The sequence below is a fragment of the Pelodiscus sinensis genome, chromosome 2 (genome assembly GCF_049634645.1).
Source record: "Pelodiscus sinensis isolate JC-2024 chromosome 2, ASM4963464v1, whole genome shotgun sequence".
In the NCBI taxonomy this organism is placed as follows: Eukaryota; Metazoa; Chordata; order Testudines; family Trionychidae; genus Pelodiscus; species Pelodiscus sinensis.
In genome coordinates this window covers 200,023,036-200,041,378 of record NC_134712.1, presented here as the reverse complement: position 1 = coordinate 200,041,378, position 18,343 = coordinate 200,023,036, and the positions used below count along the sequence as shown (strand labels likewise).

At 45.7% G+C, this 18,343-nt stretch overlaps 1 protein-coding gene across 2 annotated transcripts in view; it reads right to left on the bottom strand.

Moving 5' to 3' along the window:
- Window positions 1-18,343, bottom strand: part of CDCA7L (cell division cycle associated 7 like) — a 38,984-nt gene that overhangs the window by 8,656 nt on the left and 11,985 nt on the right. For both annotated transcript variants that reach the window (XM_075922234.1, XM_006138348.4), the window contains exons 2-5: window positions 13,582-13,722; window positions 4,718-4,852; window positions 3,779-4,135; window positions 103-177 (exon numbers count right to left, since the gene is read on the bottom strand). In XM_075922234.1, coding sequence (XP_075778349.1) covers window positions 103-177; window positions 3,779-4,135; window positions 4,718-4,852; window positions 13,582-13,722 — 708 coding nt within the window. The remainder of the gene's footprint in view (window positions 1-102; window positions 178-3,778; window positions 4,136-4,717; window positions 4,853-13,581; window positions 13,723-18,343) is intronic.

Below are 18,343 nucleotides of genomic sequence, written 5' to 3'. Positions count from 1 at the left end.
AATACAAATAAAATTCCCAAAAAGAAAAACATTCATCAGAAGACACAAATCTCATTAAAGTTCAGCTACAATATACATTTAACCAAACAGTGAAAAACTTACAGAAGGAGTTGAGGTTGGTGTTTTCACTGGAAACAGTTCAGGTATGGAATTCAGTTCTGCTAATAATTGGGCAAGCTGAAATTAATAAAGAAATCCTATTGAAGTCTTGCTGTAAACTTGAAAATATTTAACCTACTCATTCCTTACCATGCTCTGTTCTCACACATTCTCAGTTATTTCAAATACATTAAATTCCAGTGTAAGTAACCATTCTTTAAAACACTTCATTTAAACCTCTACCCCTAAACATTCTGCAGCAGATTTTAGCACCATGAATCCCATTGATTTTTACTGAAGTCGTGCAGCTAAAATCACATCCAACTCTGTCAAATATGGCTCTAGAGAATTGTGTTATACTGAGGTTACAGTATCCATGACCAATAATGACTGAAATTTTCACTTAACATGGGAAAGCTAATCCCTTGACAACAAGAGTGGACCTAACTGTATCAAGGGATTATAAGAGGTAAGAGGTTTCTTGTGGGCTCTCTTGGCACATATACTTTCCTAATACAAAATTGCTGGCACACTGTTATTTTGACAGTGCAGACTTAGGCTATGTACACACAAAGCTTACATTGGTATAAATTATGTCGCTCAGGGATATAAATAAGACAACCCCCAACACTGATGTAACTTACACTGATCTAAGCACCCACGTGGACAGCAGTAGATGGGCAGAACAGCTACTCCCTGTTTGCAGGGGGCTGGAGTAATTAAGTCAATAGAAGACCTCTTCCTAGATGGCATAGAGCAGCAGCAAGTGCTGTATTTAGGGATGTTCGATATTGGGTAACTGAAGAGTCAGGCATGAGTTCTTAGTGGCTATTCAACTATTCTATAGCCCTCCCGTCTCCCCCGAGCGGGGGGGGGGGGCAACCAGTGCAATCTGGCCCCACTCCCAGGGAGCCCCCTGCACCTTATGCTGCTGCCTTTGTATCAGAGGCAGCAGCAGCGTGGGGTGCCAGGTGGGAGCTGGTCTCTGAGAGGAGCCAGTTTAAAAACCAGCTCCCTGTGCACACTGGCTGCCTCTCCTGCCCCCTTCCCCTCCTGTGCTGCTGCCTCAGATACAGAGTGCTGCTCCGGGCAGGGAGGCTGCATACAGAGGGGTGGTCTGTACATGGGGTGGTCTGAACTCCCTCCAGCACTGGCTCCTGCTTCCCTCTACTTACAGGAATGCGAGTAGTTGAGAAGATCAACCGGTAAGCCTAGGCTTAGCTGCTAACTGTATACTCGACTACTCGTTTACATCCCTAGCAGCCAGAGTCTTAGTGACGTTTTGTTGGCTGATCAGAATTTTCTCCTAGTCATTCTTTATCAGAACCCAGTGAGAATAGTCAGTAGCTTTCCTTTTACAATAGCCCAGCACAAGTTCTCTACTAGTGAATCCACAGCTCACTCGTTCCATGGAGCAGATTGGAGGTGGCCTAGCTTTAGTAATAAAGCTTTGTGTGTATGTGAGAGTATGAACACACCTCTTTGCAAAATAAGGTACTAAAATACTCCTGTTAGTCAGCACCACCCCACCATGGCAAGTGTGATGTCACCAGCACAGTGCAAGCTAGGAAAAGCAGCAGTAACACTTCGATGTACTTATAATACATGAAAGACCTAAACTCAGGTCCTGGACCTGTGCCTCTCTTCTCTACATCACCTTGACTGGCTGTTTTGAAATACTATTGAGTTGCTCTGAAGGGGGTCAGACGCTAAGTTTCAACAGCTGCTGATGTAACCACCACCAGGCAGATTTCAACCTGAGACCTGTGGAGCTCAGTATAGGCACCTCTATCCTCTGAGCTAAAAGCCAGCTGGCTCCCAGCCTGTGTTGGAGAGGTCTTTTGGTTTTATCTGTTGCATGGGACAGTGAACCACACTAGATGTGTGGGTAACACTGATATTAGGGAGCACCGTAAGAAGGAAAGACCTGAAATGGGGGAGATTTTTGGCTATCAAGCCTCTGAAATAACCATGGCAAAAATTACGTGTGGACATGAAAAGGCCACAATGAGTACATGGCATTTCTCAGTAAAAACCTAATGTGATTTTAAATATCTAAAAAGAGACATATTAAATATCCCCCATTAGTAGTCTGGAGGAGAATAAAGAAAACGTTAAAGAAATTCACACAGATACTAAACTGGGAGTCTCCACATAGGGAAGTGCTGCACAGCTGATCTCAGGATCAGCTGTGCCACGCTGCTGCTTTGAAGTACCCTCACTTCCCCCCTTTTGCTGTCTCTATCTGATAGTTGCAGGGGGGAGGAATTGACTAATCATTAGTCCTTAACATCCCTAGTAAGAACAGCACAATTATACAGAGGAACCAAGATTGATTAGGAACAAGGGTAAGAAACTACAAAGTGAGCTTTAACTTGGAAAGATACAAGCCCATAGCCCTGGAGGGAATAACAAATATTCATGCCCAATGGGAAGCAGGAACAAGAGAAGCAGTAAATCTGAAAGGGCAACAGGAGTCCCAAGTATGTTATGGGTTTGTATCACAATATGGCAGCAGTAAAGCCAAAGGCATCACAGCACAGAACAGGAAGGTAACAGTCTCCCTCACACATGATGCACCAGCATGAAAGTTTTAACACTTCTCAAACAAGTGAACAATATACACTTAGGGTGTGTTTATACAGCAAAGTTATTTCGGAATAATGACTGTTATTGCAAAACAACAATGTGAGCGTCTACACAGCAATTCCGTTATTTCAAAATAATTCCAAAATAACAAACGGCTTATTCCGGCTTCTGTAAACCTCATTCTACGAAGAACACCACCTACTCCAAAACAGCTATTTTGGCATGTGTATATGCTATTTCGAAATAGCCCCTCACCAGGGCTATTCTAAGTTATTCCTCCTGGGGCTCTAAATCGAGATAGCATGTCCACATTAGGGAAGCCTGCCTCGGACGAATTTTGAGGCTTCCCTGCAGTGTAGACGTACTATTTTGAAATAAGCTATTTTGGAATAACTATTCCAGAATATCTTATTCTGAAATAACTGTGCAGTGTAGACGTAGCCTTAGAGATACAAAAGTCTTGATTGCTTTATCTTATTTTTCAATTTAGAAAACTGCAATAGATCTCAGTCACTAATGCAAATTAGCAACTCTACTGTACAATCTCACAATGAAGCACTTAAAGAAAATGGACAGCAATGCTTTTTGATAAGGTCTAGTTATAAGGTATGTCTTCACCACATAAGTAACCTGGGCTAATCCCACTCCTGTCCACACACGTAAACCTCTGCCCTGGGTTTTGTGGTACTTTCAGCCCAAACTAGCCGGCAAGGCTCAGGGTATACAGGCTGGAGCCCAGGTGAGGCTTTCCACTCACGCAGGAAATCTATACACTTTGTAGCAAGAATGCAACCACTTCAAGGCCTTTCCCTGTTCCTCCCAGTGAGCCTAGGGCAGACAAGTTTCCCACAACTCACTGGGAGTGGCTCAATTTACTGTAGCATAAAGGAATATCCTCACAGAAGGCCTAATGATGCACATACAAGAGAGTGTATCACCAGCTGGACACAGTAACTCAAGTACGGCTTTGCAGCGTGGCTGCTCACACCCGCACAAAGCTAGCCTGAGGACTCGAATGCCACTAACTCAGTAACTCTGTAGTGGAAGACATACCCTTATTGAGTATTAACTTTCGTCGGCTGGGTCTTACCATGGCTTTATTTTCTTTGATGTTCATGGCTCTTTTAAGCAGAGCACTGGAGCTTTCTTCCTGCGTCTCTTTAACATCCTCCTCAGACTCAGAGGCAGACCCCTCTAGTTTCTTCCATCGCTTGCTATTTTTCTCTCTTGTGATAGTTTTAGGGGAGTTATTGTCTTGCAAGTGTAACTTGGAAAAAGTTGTTTCGGGCACCTTCTTCTTTGTAGATTTTCTTGAGGGGAACTGAAATGCCACACGAAGGCCAAAGCTTCTTCTCTTGAGGGAAGCCTTCTCTTCTGCCTCGTCCTCCTCGCTACCCAGTAAAGATAAATGATTGTTCTCTCCATCACTCAAATCTGATTCCACTGGCTGAAAGCAGAGATCATTAGTATGGTATATTGATAGCTGTCACATGGGAACCAGCCACTTTTTACCCTTGTTATTAGAATAAGTATCAGAATCTGAAAAACTGGAAACTTCATTGTGTGTTTTGCTAAAGAGTTTAAAATAAAAATAAAATGTTTCACAGTGGGTGCAATTCTGTCCTTTGCTCCACCAGCTCAATGCCCACTAATTATATAAAGATGTGAGACATAAGGAGCACATAGATTTTGTGTTGAACCTCAGCACAGGAATGAATTTCATTCGCTGTGAAAAGTTTCTAATCTCCTATCCTTCCCTTAAGCAGATAGGACTTAGTTATATGCACTAGTTGATACTTTCCATCTCTGTCTTTTATGATACATTAATAAAAGATTAACTATTAAGGAAAATTGTGCTAAAAACAAATACTTAACCAAACAATTATTTTCAGCACAAATATTTGACACTGTTAAATAAGAAAATAAATTTCAACCAGCAGTATGAAAACACAAGGACTGTACAAAGAAAGAAAAAGGGGCAGGAAGAGTCCGTGTATGAATCTGAATACAATGAAAATGTTAGCTTTACCTTTATTCCATTTGCATTGTTTACATCCAGCTCACTCGGAGCAAAGCCCTCAAATACTTCATTCTCTGAATCAGTGTCTTCAGTGAAAATTCTCCTCAATTCCTCAGTCAGGTACTTAGATTGAAATCGAACATCCTGTTGAACAAGTATACAGGAATTACAACAACCAGGACACAGTTTGCATCCAAATTTATTTCCCAAGCCAAATCAGAAAATGCTTAATGGAAACGAGTTACTAAGCAGATGGTATGTTCCTGTGAAAATGTTAAGTGTAAAATCTGTCACAAGAAAAAGATGCACTGGGTTTAAGCCCTATCAGTTATTTCAAATGAACAGGGATACTTTCCACTTTTGCTATGTTTTTTAAAGGTGAGCTCAGATAATTTTTTTAAAAATTGAGCTTGTATCCTTCTTTGCTTCCTTATGGTGCACAAGCAGAGCTAAGAAGGATTTGCTTAAAAATAGATTTGTTTTTAAACCTCAGAAATAACAATTCTGGTCTTCTGTGAGTTCAATGGAAATGTTGGGAGAGGTGGTCTGTCACACTTTAACTGAAGTGAAGAGGAAACTAATCAGCAAAGGTTCCCTTTACCCAAAAAGTCAGTTCATCACTGAAGTTCAATAAAGTGAAAACAAAAATGAAAAGTTTTAAACTATCTAACTAAAAATTATTTTGCTCAATTTCTACTCTCCTCCTCTGCTCTTGGAGTATCATTTTATTAATTCTCTGGTCATCTTAGTGTCTTCGAAACTAGATAGAAAGCAAATTTCTAACATTAAAAACTAGTGAAAAGAAAAATATTTTCCACAAATAAATAAAGACTCTCCAAATGCCTTTCAGGTCTTGCATGCACATCAAATATTTTACACACAAGTGGTTTACTATACATATAAAAAAAGCAGCAATATACATCTCATGATGAGAAAGGGAGATTTTAAAAGAAACAATATAAAAAAACTTCAGAATTTACATCAATGTGTCACTACTGCTATTGCAAAAAATAAGACTAGCTCAGGGCAGGGTTCATACACACAATCACATTGCACCTGCCTTTTCAAACTCAGCATCATTCAGTTGATACAGTTTGCTTCTCCAGTTTTCCTTGGATGTTTTTAACTCCCACACAAGATACAGAAATGACCTTTCATACAACTACACTTGGCTAAAAATCTTTATTTTTTCCTTCAATTCCCTCCCTTCCCCAACTTTAATTATACACTTCTTTATATTGAGATAATATCTGGTGAAAAATAGATATAATAGATGAGTGGAAAAACTTGCAGGGGAATAGAGGAAAAATCATTGCATATACTGTTTCTTTACACTTAAAAGATCTCCTACAAATTATTATGGGTAATTGGAGTGAGTTTTCTCTGAGCAAAATTACTTTGTTCTTTTGTTGATAGCTGCAGTGCAGCTGCTAGAAAAAGGAACAAACATAAAAGGAAAGTAACTTGAAAATGAAATTGTATTTTTCTCTGAGAAAAATTAAGTTTGTGTTTGCTCTGAACTTGCATAAAACTTTGCAGCGCTGTCTAGAAAGAAGACTGTCAGTTTGCTAGCTCTGTGACAGTGCCTGAAAATAGGGAATTAGGACCAATGATGTGTAAGAACAGTACAGCCTGATGCTTCCAACACTGAGATGTCCTTAATAGTAATTTACTACAAGCAAGCAAGGAGAAACAAGTGCAACTAGACTATATCTACTCTACAAGTGCTACAGCAGCAGACCTGCAGCACGGCAGTTACAGTACAGTAACGCTGTAACATAGATGCTTTCTACATTTATAGAAATGGTTTTCCATCTATGTAATTAAACTATCCCTTTAAAAGGTGATGGAAGAATTCTTCCACTGACCTAGCTGTGCCCATACTGGGAATTACATTGCCTAACTATTATGCTCAAGGAATGAAATATTTCACAACCCTGAGCAACATAGCTAGGTTGACCACGTTTAAGTGACACAAAAGAGTTTCAGAGAGGTAGCCATGTTAGTCTGTAACAAAAACAAAAAGTAGCTGGGACACCTTAGAGACTAACAAATGAATCTAGTATCATGAGTTTTCATGGGCAAAATCCACTAATTATCTGATTAAGTGGATTTTGACCACAAAAGCTTATGAAACTATATACTTTCGTTAGTCTCTAAGGGCACGTCTAAACACCAGCGTTATTTTGAAATAACTAGGTGAGCGTCTACACAGCAAGCACACTATTTTGAAATCATTTCAAAATATCAGGCGCCTTATTCAGAATTCTGTAACCCTCAATTTACGAGGAATGACACCTATTTCAAAATAATTATTCATTCCTTGAGCATAATTATTTTGAAATAGGGCATGTGTAAAAGGGGGAGCAGAGGTTATTTCAAAATAACTGGCCTCCAGGGATTCTCACATTTGCCCTGGTGGCCACTCTGTCCACACTCATCAGAACTCCCCTTCAGCCCTTAAAGCTGCAGCTTCAGGGTAAACAGTTTGTGGCACGATGAGAGCCTTGCTAGCCCTGTGCTGCACAGCAGTGCCCAGCTCTGACTTCCCTGCTGCCATGGCAGACCCCAGCACTCCTTCTGAGCCCCCACTGCTGCGGCAGTTCCCAAGCCTCTGCCCCGGGGCAGAAAAGGCAGGCCCCATCCTAGACTGGTCTCATGGGGTATGTCTACACTACAGCGCTAATTCGAACTTAGTTCGAACTTAGTTCGAATTAGTTAAATCGAACTAAGCTAATTCAAATTAACGCATCCAGACTAAAAAACTAGTTCGAATTAGCGTTTTGCTAATTCGAACTAGCATGTCCACATTAAGTGGACCCTGAACCGGGGTTAAGGATGGCTGGAAGCAGTGCCGGCAGGGCATCAGATGAGGACTTAAGAGTGTGGAGCTGCTGTCTCAGGCTAGCCGAGGGCTGTGCTTAAAGGGACCCGACCCCCACCCCGGACAGACAGTTCTCAGGGGTGCCCCTCTTGCAAAGCAGTCCTGGCTTGGAGTGCCCGGAGTACCCACACTGGGCACATCACAGCACTCGGCCATCAGACCGGCTGCACTTGCCGCAGGCTGCCATCTGGGGAGAGGGGGCAATTGGGGGGCTGCAGGAGAGCTTCCACCCCCAGAAGCCCGCAGAGACAGCCCAGTCCTCCCGATCGGGGGCTCGTACCCCATTCCTCCCTCACCTCCTTCCACTTACCCCTCCCTAGCCCCCCTTCCTGATGTACTAAATAAAGGACAATTGTGTTCAAAAATAGAATCTCTCTTTATTGAACAAAACTGGGGGAGACTGGAAAAAAGAGGTGGGAGAGGGGAAAAGAGAGGCTGGGAGAGGGGAGGGCAACTAAAATGATGAGGGGTTTGGAACAGGTCCCATATGAAGAGAGGCTAAAGAGACTGGGACTTTTCAGCTTAGAGAAGAGGAGACGGAGGGGGGATATGATAGAAGTCTATAAAAGCACGAGTGGGGTGGAGAGGGTGCATAAAGAAAAGTTCTGCATTAGTTCCCATAATAGAAGGACTAGAGGACACCAAAGGAAAGGAATGGGTAGCAGGCTTCAAACTAGTAACAGAAAGTTGTTCTTCACAAAGCAAAGAGTCAACCTGTGGAACTCCTTGCTGCAGGAGGCTGTGAAGGCTACAACTAGAACAGAGTTTAAAGAGAAGTGAGATCAATTCATGGAGGTTGGGTCCATGGAGTGGTATTAGCCAGGGGGTAGTAGTGGTGTCCCTGCCCAAAGTTTGTGGAAGGCTGGAGAGGGATGGCACAAGACAAATGGCTTGGTCACTGTCTTCGGTCCATCCCCTCCAGGGTCCCTAGGGTTGCCCGCTGTCGGCAGACAGGCTACTGGGCTAGATGGACCTTTGGTCTGACCCAGGACGGCCATTCTAAGCTCAGGGCTCAGGGTCGGGGGTCTCAGTGGACCACCTTGATTTTCATGCAAACCTGCTCCTGGGTGGCCAGGCTGGCAGCTCTCGTGCCCTAAACGGCCACTTTCCTGTGCCTAGTGCGGAGGTTGTGGACGAGGTCCACGATGTCCGCACTAGCCCAGGCGGGTGCCCGCCTCTTGCGGTCCCAGGCAAGCTCTCGGGAGCCGCCAGCCTGGTCCCGGGAAGAGGGGAAGGGCTGGGTGGCAGCGGGTGGCTGGCTCGAGCCGTGCCAGGTGCAGGGTCTGCTGGCTGGGTGCTGGCAGGCTTGCACCTGGCACGGGCACCGTAGCCAGCCCGTGCCCCTTTAAGGGGTCCGGGGCCGGGAGGGGGGCATACGAGTTTCCCTGGTGTTGGCTAGAGTGGCCACCAGGGAAAGCTGGGGAGGGCTAGCCTCCCACTAGTTCGAATTAAGGGGCTACACACCCCTTAATTCGAACTAGTAAGTTCGAACTAGGCTTAGTCCTCATAGAATGAGGTTTACCTAGTTCCAACTAAGCGCTCCGCTAGTTCGAATTAAGTTTGAACTAGCGGAGCGCTTGTGTAGCGCCTATCAAAGTTAATTCGAACTAACGTCCACACCCATGGAGCTCTGGGGAGATGAGGAAAACCTCCAGGATCTTTGCACCAGGTGCAGGAACGCCAACATCTATGGCCAGATGGCTGACATCTTGGGTCAGAGGGGACACATGTGCACCCAGGAGCAGGTGCGCATGAAAGTCAAGGAGCTCAGGCAGGCCTATACCAAGGCTAGGGAGGGCAGCTCCCACTCAGGGACAGCACCGCAGATCTGCCCCTACTTTGACCAGCTCCACGGCAACCTGGGAGGGGAATCAGTCCCTTTCCCCCAGCCTTGTTGTGAGTTCTGGGCAGGAGACGCCAACTATCACCCTTCCGGAGGGCAGACCTATAGCCAAGGAGGAGCAGGACCAGGCCACAGACACTTCGATGCCTGCCAGCCAGGAGCTCAGCCGGTACCACCCTCCCAGGATGTTGCCCAGGGATCAGACTAAGCTGGGGAAGGCACATCAGGCGAGCTCCATTACTTTCCCTAGACACACGCAGGGGGAGGCGGCAGGCGGCAAGGGGCTGCACACTCCTCGCTTGGCCCTCTCGGCCTGGGGATTGCGCAGCAGCCTGTGCACATGGGTGCACGTGGAGCGCCAGGCCAGAGCACACTGCTGCAATGAGGCTGCTGAAGAGGACCCTTAGGCTCCTACTCACAGGGTTTCTGGAGGTCTGCCTGACTCCATGGTGGGACCCCCTCCCACCACAAGTCACCACGAAGGAGGCTGAGGTCATGGACACACACACACAGAGCAGTGCCGCACATGGCACGTGGGTATGCCCACTCTCTCAGGGCAGCATGCACTCCCGGACACGCACAGTAAGGCAGAGGACACCGAGCCCTTGCAAAGAGAGCGTGCTGGGAGGGGAAGGAAGTGGAGGGGGCCCCAGCAGCACCCTTCCTGGTAAGCAGTGTCTGCCACTCACACACACCTCCCCCACTACCTTTCCCGCCCCCTCCAGAGGACAGGGATGCAGGTCTTCTCCCTGTGGCCAGCACCCATGCCTGCTTGTCCTCAGAATGTGGGGGTAGTGAGGCTTCCCCCGGGGACATCTGTGCTCTTGCAGGACGGGGCCCGCTGTCTAGGTTACTGATGGCCTTGCTGCAAGCACATCGCCTTTGTCTGACCCGAGACTTTTCCGTGTCACCTCAGAGATGAGGGCTAGGCTTCATACACCTTGTCTCCTGGGATGACTGCCCTCCTTCTTCGCAGCCGTACCAGCTGCTAGCGAGGTGCCCACAAAACCTCCCAAGCCAGCCTCCCGTCTCTGTGAGGACTTGAGTGGGAACACATCACCTGCCTGCATGACCTCCAGTGGTCTCTGGAGCAGCAGGACCAGCGGTGGGAAGCGGACTAGGAGCTACGCCGCACCACCTGGTGGAAGCCGGCACAAGAGCCCCACAGCATGTGTGCAACATACATAGCAGCCATCGACCGCATGCATGCTGCCATTGCGCAGTCTAGCAGCTGCCCCTCGCTCGCTCCTCCAGCTTCTCCCCTAACTCCTCCCCATGGCTGCCAAGGGCCCTGTACAAGAAGCGGTGGAACTACCTGAGGCAGGTACCACTCCCAGCCCCATCCCTGAGCCTCTCTTTCCCCTTCCATCTCCCTCTCCTTTCCCAGGTTCTTTCCCCTGTCCCTCCCCAGTTTTCATTACTCCAAATTAAAAACAAAAACAAAAACATAGTTCATTGTTCCAAACTTAAAAGTCTGCTTTATTGTGTCTGTGGGAGAGGGGTAGGGAGGAGGGAGAAAAGGAGGAAGGGAAAGAGGGGTGAAGGAGGAAAGGCACACAAACCCTGCAGAGGCCCCTTTTGGGGAAGTCCAGGGGAGAGTTTCACAGGTGTCCTTGTATGAAACTTTCCTTCAGGGCCTCTTGGATGCGCACAGGCCCCTGATGGCTTGTCGGATGGTAGCTGTGTGCAGCTGCTCAAAAGTTCTGGTGAGCTGCTTGGCCTCTGTCCCCCGGCCTGGCAGGAATGTCTCCCCCTTACTCTCACAAATATTACGGAGGACTCAGCATGCCACCCCCACTCGCTAAAATCCAGGAGGGTGAAGCAGCAGTGGAACCTCCCTTTGAGGCACCCGAAGGTGCCCTCCACCACAATACGGGCCCTGCTGAGCCTGACATTAAACTGTTCCGTGGTGGGGTCCAGGTGTCGAGTGTAGGGATTCATAAGCCAAGGGAGACGAGAGTGGGCTGCGTCCCCCACGATGCACATCACCATGTCCACGTCCCAGATAAGGATGTTAAATTTCGATTAACTAACTGAATACAGGCAGTCCCCGGGTTACGTACAAGATAGGGACTGTAGGTTTGTTCTTAAGTTGAATCTGTATGTAAGTCGGAACTGGCATCCAGATTCAGCCGCTGCTGAAACTGATCAGTTTCAACAGCGGCTGAATCTGGACGCCAGTTCTGACTTACATACAGATTCAACTTAAGAACCCCAGGCATCCCCAAGTCAGCTGCTGCTGAAACTGATCAGCGGCTGATTCCAGGAAGCCCGGGGCAGGGGCTTCCTGTAGTCAGCCACTGGTCATTTTCAGCAGCTGCTGACTTGGGGACACCTGGGGCAGAGCAGCTGGGGTGCTGCTGGGTTGGTCCAGTGGCGCCCAGAGCGGCGCTACGGGACCAACCGGCAGCGCCCCAGCTGCTGTACCACAGGCGTCCGGAGCAAAGCAGCGGAGCACGGGGGCAGCGGGACAGCCCAGATGCGCCGTGGCTATCCTGCTGCCCTCGGGCTCCGTGGCTTTGCTCTGCTTTGCTCCCCGTCCCCCTGGTCTGCAGACCAGGGGGACGGGGAGCAAAGCGCGGAACACGCGGGCAGCGGGACAGCCCAGACGCGCCGTGGCTATCCTGCTGCCCTCCGGCTCCGCGGCTTTGCTCTGCTCTGCTCTGCTCCCCCTCCCCCTGGTCTGCAGACCAGGGGGAGGGGGAGCAGAGCGGCGGAACACGCGGCCAGCTGACAGCCCCGGCCAGCTGACAGCCCAGACGCTTCCTCTCCCTGGTCTGCTGGAGACCAGGGAGAGGAAGGGCCCTGTTCGTAACTGAGGATCCGACATAAGTCGGATCCGCGTAACTCGGGGACTGCCTGTAGTTGACAGGATTTACATCAATTAGTCCAGTCCAGAAGTGAAGGTGTACAGTGTGCAGGGACGGTCGGGAGGGGCTGTGCTGCATGAACCACACATGGAGAGAAGTGAGGTGGTGCCCCGCAGGGAGCAGCAAGTCCTGATTCTGCCATGCCATGAAGGCAGCCTGCAAACACTGCACCAAGAGGTGCAGCATGAGATCCAGGAGCTGGAGATTGCTTTGCAGCAGGTCCAGCTCTATAGTAGGGTTGCAATAGTATATACGATTAACTGATTAACCAGTAAGCAAAAGCTTATAGGTTAATGCTTTAGACGACACGTATTTCCCTTCCTCCTGCCAGTAAATTTTTTAGCAGGCTGGCCAGCAGCCTGGCTCAGTCCCAGCTTGCACCAGGTCGGGAACCTACCTCCACTGCAGTTCTGCATTTAAAGTGCATTAGTCATCTTTTTGATTACTGTAACCCTTCTCCTCACATCTCCCACCTGCAGTCTATGCAAAATACCATGAAAGCCGACTCCTTCCTTCAAGTGTGCTACTACCTTCCTTGAATCTCTTCACTAGCTTTCCATCCCTTATAACAAAAAAACCCAGATGTAAGTTTATCACTGTCAAGACCAGTCAACTCTCATATAAACCAGTTTTTTTTCTTTGCTCCCTTCCCAGTGTCCTTCTCCACACACTCACTTCTGGTACTTCCAAGTGCCAAAAAAAAAAAAAAAAAAAAAAAAAAGCCTCAAAAACCCAAACACTACTATATCTAGTCACTGCACAGATTGACTACTTCATTAACGAGGCACAAAATGACATCTGTGCTCCTCACCACTAGAGCAGTAACTGGTAGATTCTACAAATTAAAGCAATAAAAACACGTTAGCATCTTGGTAGTGAGAAAGCAACTCAAAGCATGAGGTTCCAACAGAATCCCACTTCAGCACTGCAGAGGTGCAACTGATTCATACTGACACATTTTACTGAGCTGCACCACATCCTCCAGTGTTGGCAATCATTGAATGGCCATTATTCTCTCCTACAGGCTATGTGGGCAAGTTACAAATACCAAACTCACTCCAGGCTCCCTTCATAATGCAGAAAGGAAAATGAGTTTCTTATAGCAGTCCATTTTTAAAAATCATTACAAATTAAAGATGAATAGTTTGATTCTACTACAAGGATTATACATTTCCACATCTGCCCGAAGTTAAGGTCAGCACTGCCCTGAAATAAATTCAAAGAAGTTTTACTGTTCCAAACCAATACACCAGCATTTATGATAAAATGTTCCTACCTTTTTTCCTGACTCCAATGAATTAAAACTATCACAGCTGTCATCTGACGAAAAGGTTTGCATGGGAACATCATCTCCAAACCCAAGAAAATCTTCATCATCACTGGGGGCATTAAAAATGTCAGCCATTTCCTTGGGCATCTGTTTTCAATTCAAAATGAGATGGAAGATAAAGTCAGTCATTGCAAATAATCATCTACTAAAAACTCTCATGGGAATAGCAGCCTCTTGTTCATTTGTCACTCTCTTATTCACATACAAATATACATTACATAGAATACATGAAGCAGAATTGTATCTCAATAAGCCAAACTCCACAGGCTGCTGTGCAGACTGCTTTAATGTACAAATTCAGGTCCCAATCCTACCAGTATTTCTGCATGTGTTTAACATCACACAATGGGACAGCTCATGGGAGTAAAGACAAGCGCAATACACAAGTGTCTGCACGAGGAGTCGGCAGCTTTTAATCACAGAAATATGCCATATGGATCTTTAGATAAGTAATATCTTCAAACGCACTACCACCTGCAATTTAATGACACAGCAAACAGTTCAGAAATGAGGGCTGTCACTGATTTCAGGCAGGTCTGCCGATGCAAAGAAACTTAATTGGAGGGTTTTATCCTTTTTATAACTATATTTATAGTTACTGTAAACAACAGTTTGCAATATTTTTAAAAATAAAAACAACAACGTGCATTCCATACTCATCACTACATAAGGCTTATTTTGGGACATTCAATAATACAAAGTAAACCCATGGTGCCCAGAGCTATCAGCTAGCACCACAGGATTTAATCCACGTGGAAGCTCTGGACAAAGAGATCTTCCAGTCTTTTTAAAATGACCAGATTTGTGCTTAATCATACCTTCACATAAGGAACAAAATCCAGAGGTGCAGCCCAAAAGCTAAGAAAGTTCTGCCACCAGCACCCAGAGCTTCACTTTTGGGACATTACGTTCTAACATTCCAGATACCATCTTTGACCTGCCACCCTTAGTTAGGTTTAAGAAGGTCCTTAAGGCAGCTCTCAAGCTTGTACCATTTAGAGCTTTTCCATATGGGATGGCTGAATGAATATGCCCATCTGTACGAAGTGGGATAGAAGGTGCTCTGCATTGTGTGGGTAGATCTAATTAATGCCCTTTCTTATCCTAATGCTTCAGAATACATATCTATACAATGATTCAAGCTTAGCATTACTTGAATGGCAGAATGCTTTAGGAATGCTCAGCCGAACAGTGTCTTTAGTCAAGTGCCCAAACTGCTCACCAGTGACCAAGCAGTTCATCCTCAGAGCCACGTGTACACTTCAAGCAAAGATCTCTTATTCTCTGTATGGATTTCTTTTGCATTTTCTGAATTCATACCCACATGCAATTTCTACTAAAACTGATGAAAGCACATGAATGCTGGAGAGATCACCACAGCTGCTTGACAAGAAGGATATGGTGTTCAAACAAGGTTCACAAAGGTTTATGTTACAAGACAACGCTCTCCAAATGAGCTCAGATATGCAGAATGCCATTAGCAAATACAAATAAGGAGTTCCTACATAACCCCAAAATGATATAAATTCCCAATCAAACTTTTATCTTTGCCAAGAGCAAAATTTTTCCAAATGGGAACTGCCATTTTCCAAACATCTGGAGGCAGAGGGGAATCATATTACTGGCCAATTTCCACTGCTACTGAAGAAGCAATGTAGCAACTTGCCAAGTGTGTCTTCAAATAAATAATAATACAAGAGCATCTAAATGCCTAATTTTAATCTCATACCTTCAGCAATACTGTACAGATGTAAACAGATTCAATCCTGACGTACGCTGGTTTAAGGTCAGAATCAGTTACTAAACAACTGGCTTAAATTAGCAGACACAGCTGCATTGGCCACAGTGGAGTTCTTCTGGAATTCTCCCCAATCCCATCCCTAACTACGGGCAGCCAGAATACCATTCCTCTGCGGTGGAGAAATTTTATTCTTCACTCAGAGAAGGGTTAAAAATGGAGCATTATACATTTTAATGACTTAATGGAAAACATACAAGAGCCTTGTTGCTATGAATAAATTGCTTCCAGGAGCAACTGCATTAGTTCTTGTGCTATTGTACAGCTGAGCTAGCCACTGCTGCGATTACTGTATGCCTAACTAATTTCTTCTTCACCGTCTATTACTTCTGCATCTGCACCAGAGGAGCCATTATGGGGGTGTAATTACCGATTATGAACAAAGGGGAAAAAACATACTTTCCCAGTAGAGGACCTTTTTTGATCTCTATGCATTCTTAGATACTGAGGGCTCTGATTAAAGTAACTTGCTGCAGAACTTCAAAAGACTTTTAGTTTGTGACCCCCCCCCCCCCCTCTGATTTTCAAGAGTCTCATTAAAATGTTCAGGAGTCCCCATTCTGGCTAAATGGTTTAATTTAATAAAAGCAAAGAAGGCATGATTTATGTAAGATGGTCATAGTCAATGAGGTTGCACAGGACACCCTACTAGTGCATCATAAAAGTTATGTTCCTGGCACCAAGAGCTGTCATTTTCCTGTCTATCTTCTTTAAGAGATTGTTTAGTTCATCAGTGATTATTAGTCAACACAATAGTTACTCACAATGCATAATTTTTTTAAACTCTGTGCTCCAAATGTATCAAAAATTCAAAGTGATAGCAAAAAAACAAAACAAAACAAAAAAACACCCCACAAAACAAAAAAAACCCTCAATTTTTAAAGGGAAAGCAGATGATTTAGTGCTAGGGAATGGAAGGGATAGAAACGGCAGATTGTGGAACTTGGTGAAATTGCAGATCGTCAATTTTAAACATTACTAGTTTTTAAGCATCCATTATTAATGCATCAACTGTTGGTTCTTCCCCTCTTATAAAAAGACTGTGTGTGTGCTTCACAGCTATTTCAATGTCAGCACTCCTGCTCAGAGCTGAAAAGCAGGAGGAATGCAAGACTAGAGTTTTAGACCACAAAGGTTTTGGAGAAATGGACAGATCTTTAGGGTGTGTGCTTCTCTCAGGCTGCACAAGCATTTTTAAAGATATAAATATAAGTTGTAAGACAAATACATTCACTGTAACATAAAGGACTTTTAAAGCACCATAAAAAGGCCATCTTCAGAAAATTTGTAAGTGTCACAACATTCTAGATCAGCAAGCACTACATACACAGCTGTCTCGGCAGGCCAAATTTATTCCTGATCTAACAGTCCTGATAACAACAGAGCTACACCAAAGATGAATCTGCACCATAAAAAAAAGGAATGTGTCACTCTGGTGTAAAATTTTGACAGCCACGCACTTCATTCTCTTATTAAGGATCAATCAAAATGCATTCAAGCGGCTAAATAGTTGATAATTGTTAGATCCTATTCTTTTAATGCTGCCAAGCAAAACAAAGACAGCAAAAACATGTTTGCCCTAAACACATTTTACAAAAATTGAGAAAGAACTGCCAATTCAATATACTTGAAGGATAGAAGCACCTCATAGTGTCTTTAACTTTTAACACTGGGATGCTACATTAAAAAGCACACACACAGAGGGAGTGAAGAGAAAAAACACTCCAAATATGCTCAAAAATCTATACTGAATATTCCAATACAAAAAGCGGTGGTGAAACAAATTAAATTTGCAGGTTCATGGAGATATGAGCAAATATCTTTGAAGAACATTAGAGAGAGATGACAAAACAACACTAAATACCCAAGAAAAACTTGTAACAAACCCAAACCTTTAAAAAATGCAATTTCACAGGTAATAACCCAGTCTGGCTTAGAACACAAATAGTAGTCTAAACCTAATCCAAACCTGAATCTCACTTCCTCAGCCCATCTCCATTAATAGTACATTGTAAGATGCTTATTTATACTGCAGGAGCACCTCAAATCATAGAATCATAGGGCTGGAAGAGACCTCAGGAGGTCATTGAGTCCAACTCCCTGCCCAAAGCACGACCAATCCCAACTAAATCATCCCAGCCAGGGTTTTGTCAAGATGGTACAGGCAGTCCCCGGGTTACGTACAAGATAGGGACTGTAGGTTTGTTCTTAAGTTGAATCTGTATTTAAGTCGGAACTGGCGTCCAGATTCAGCCGCTGCTGAAACTGACCGCCAGTTCTGACTTACATACAGATTCAACTTAAGAACCCCAAGTCAGCTGCTGCTGAAACTGATCAGCCACTGATTCCAGGAAGCCCGGGGCAGAGCAACTGTGCCTCAGGCTTCCTGTAGTCAGCGCTGGTCAGTTTCAGCAACGGCTGACTTGGGGACGCCTGGGGCAGAGCAGCTGGAGTGCTGCTGGGTTGCTTCAGTAGCGCCGCTCCTCGGCGCTACTGGACCAATCCAGCAGCACCCCAGCTGCTCTGCCCCAGGCGTCCTGATTCAGCCACTGCTGAAACTGACCAGCAGCAGCTGAATCAGGACGCCTGGGGCAGAGCAGCTGGGGTGCTGCCGGGTTGGTCCAGTAGTGCCCAGAGCGGCGCTGCGGGACCAACCGGCAGCGCCCCAGCTGCTCTGTCCCAGGGTCCACAACAAAAGCCTGGTCTGCTGGGGGGGGAGGGGGCACACTAGCTGCGCCCCCCCCCCCCCCCAGCAGACCAGGGGCACCGGGAGCAGCTTTTCTCGCCCCGGAGGTCAAGGTGGCTGACCACTGCCTGCGAGCTCCGGGGCGAGAAAGCCCCGTTCGTAAGTGCGGATCCGACATAAGTCGGATCCACGTAAGTCGGGGACTGCCTGTACTTAAAAAACTG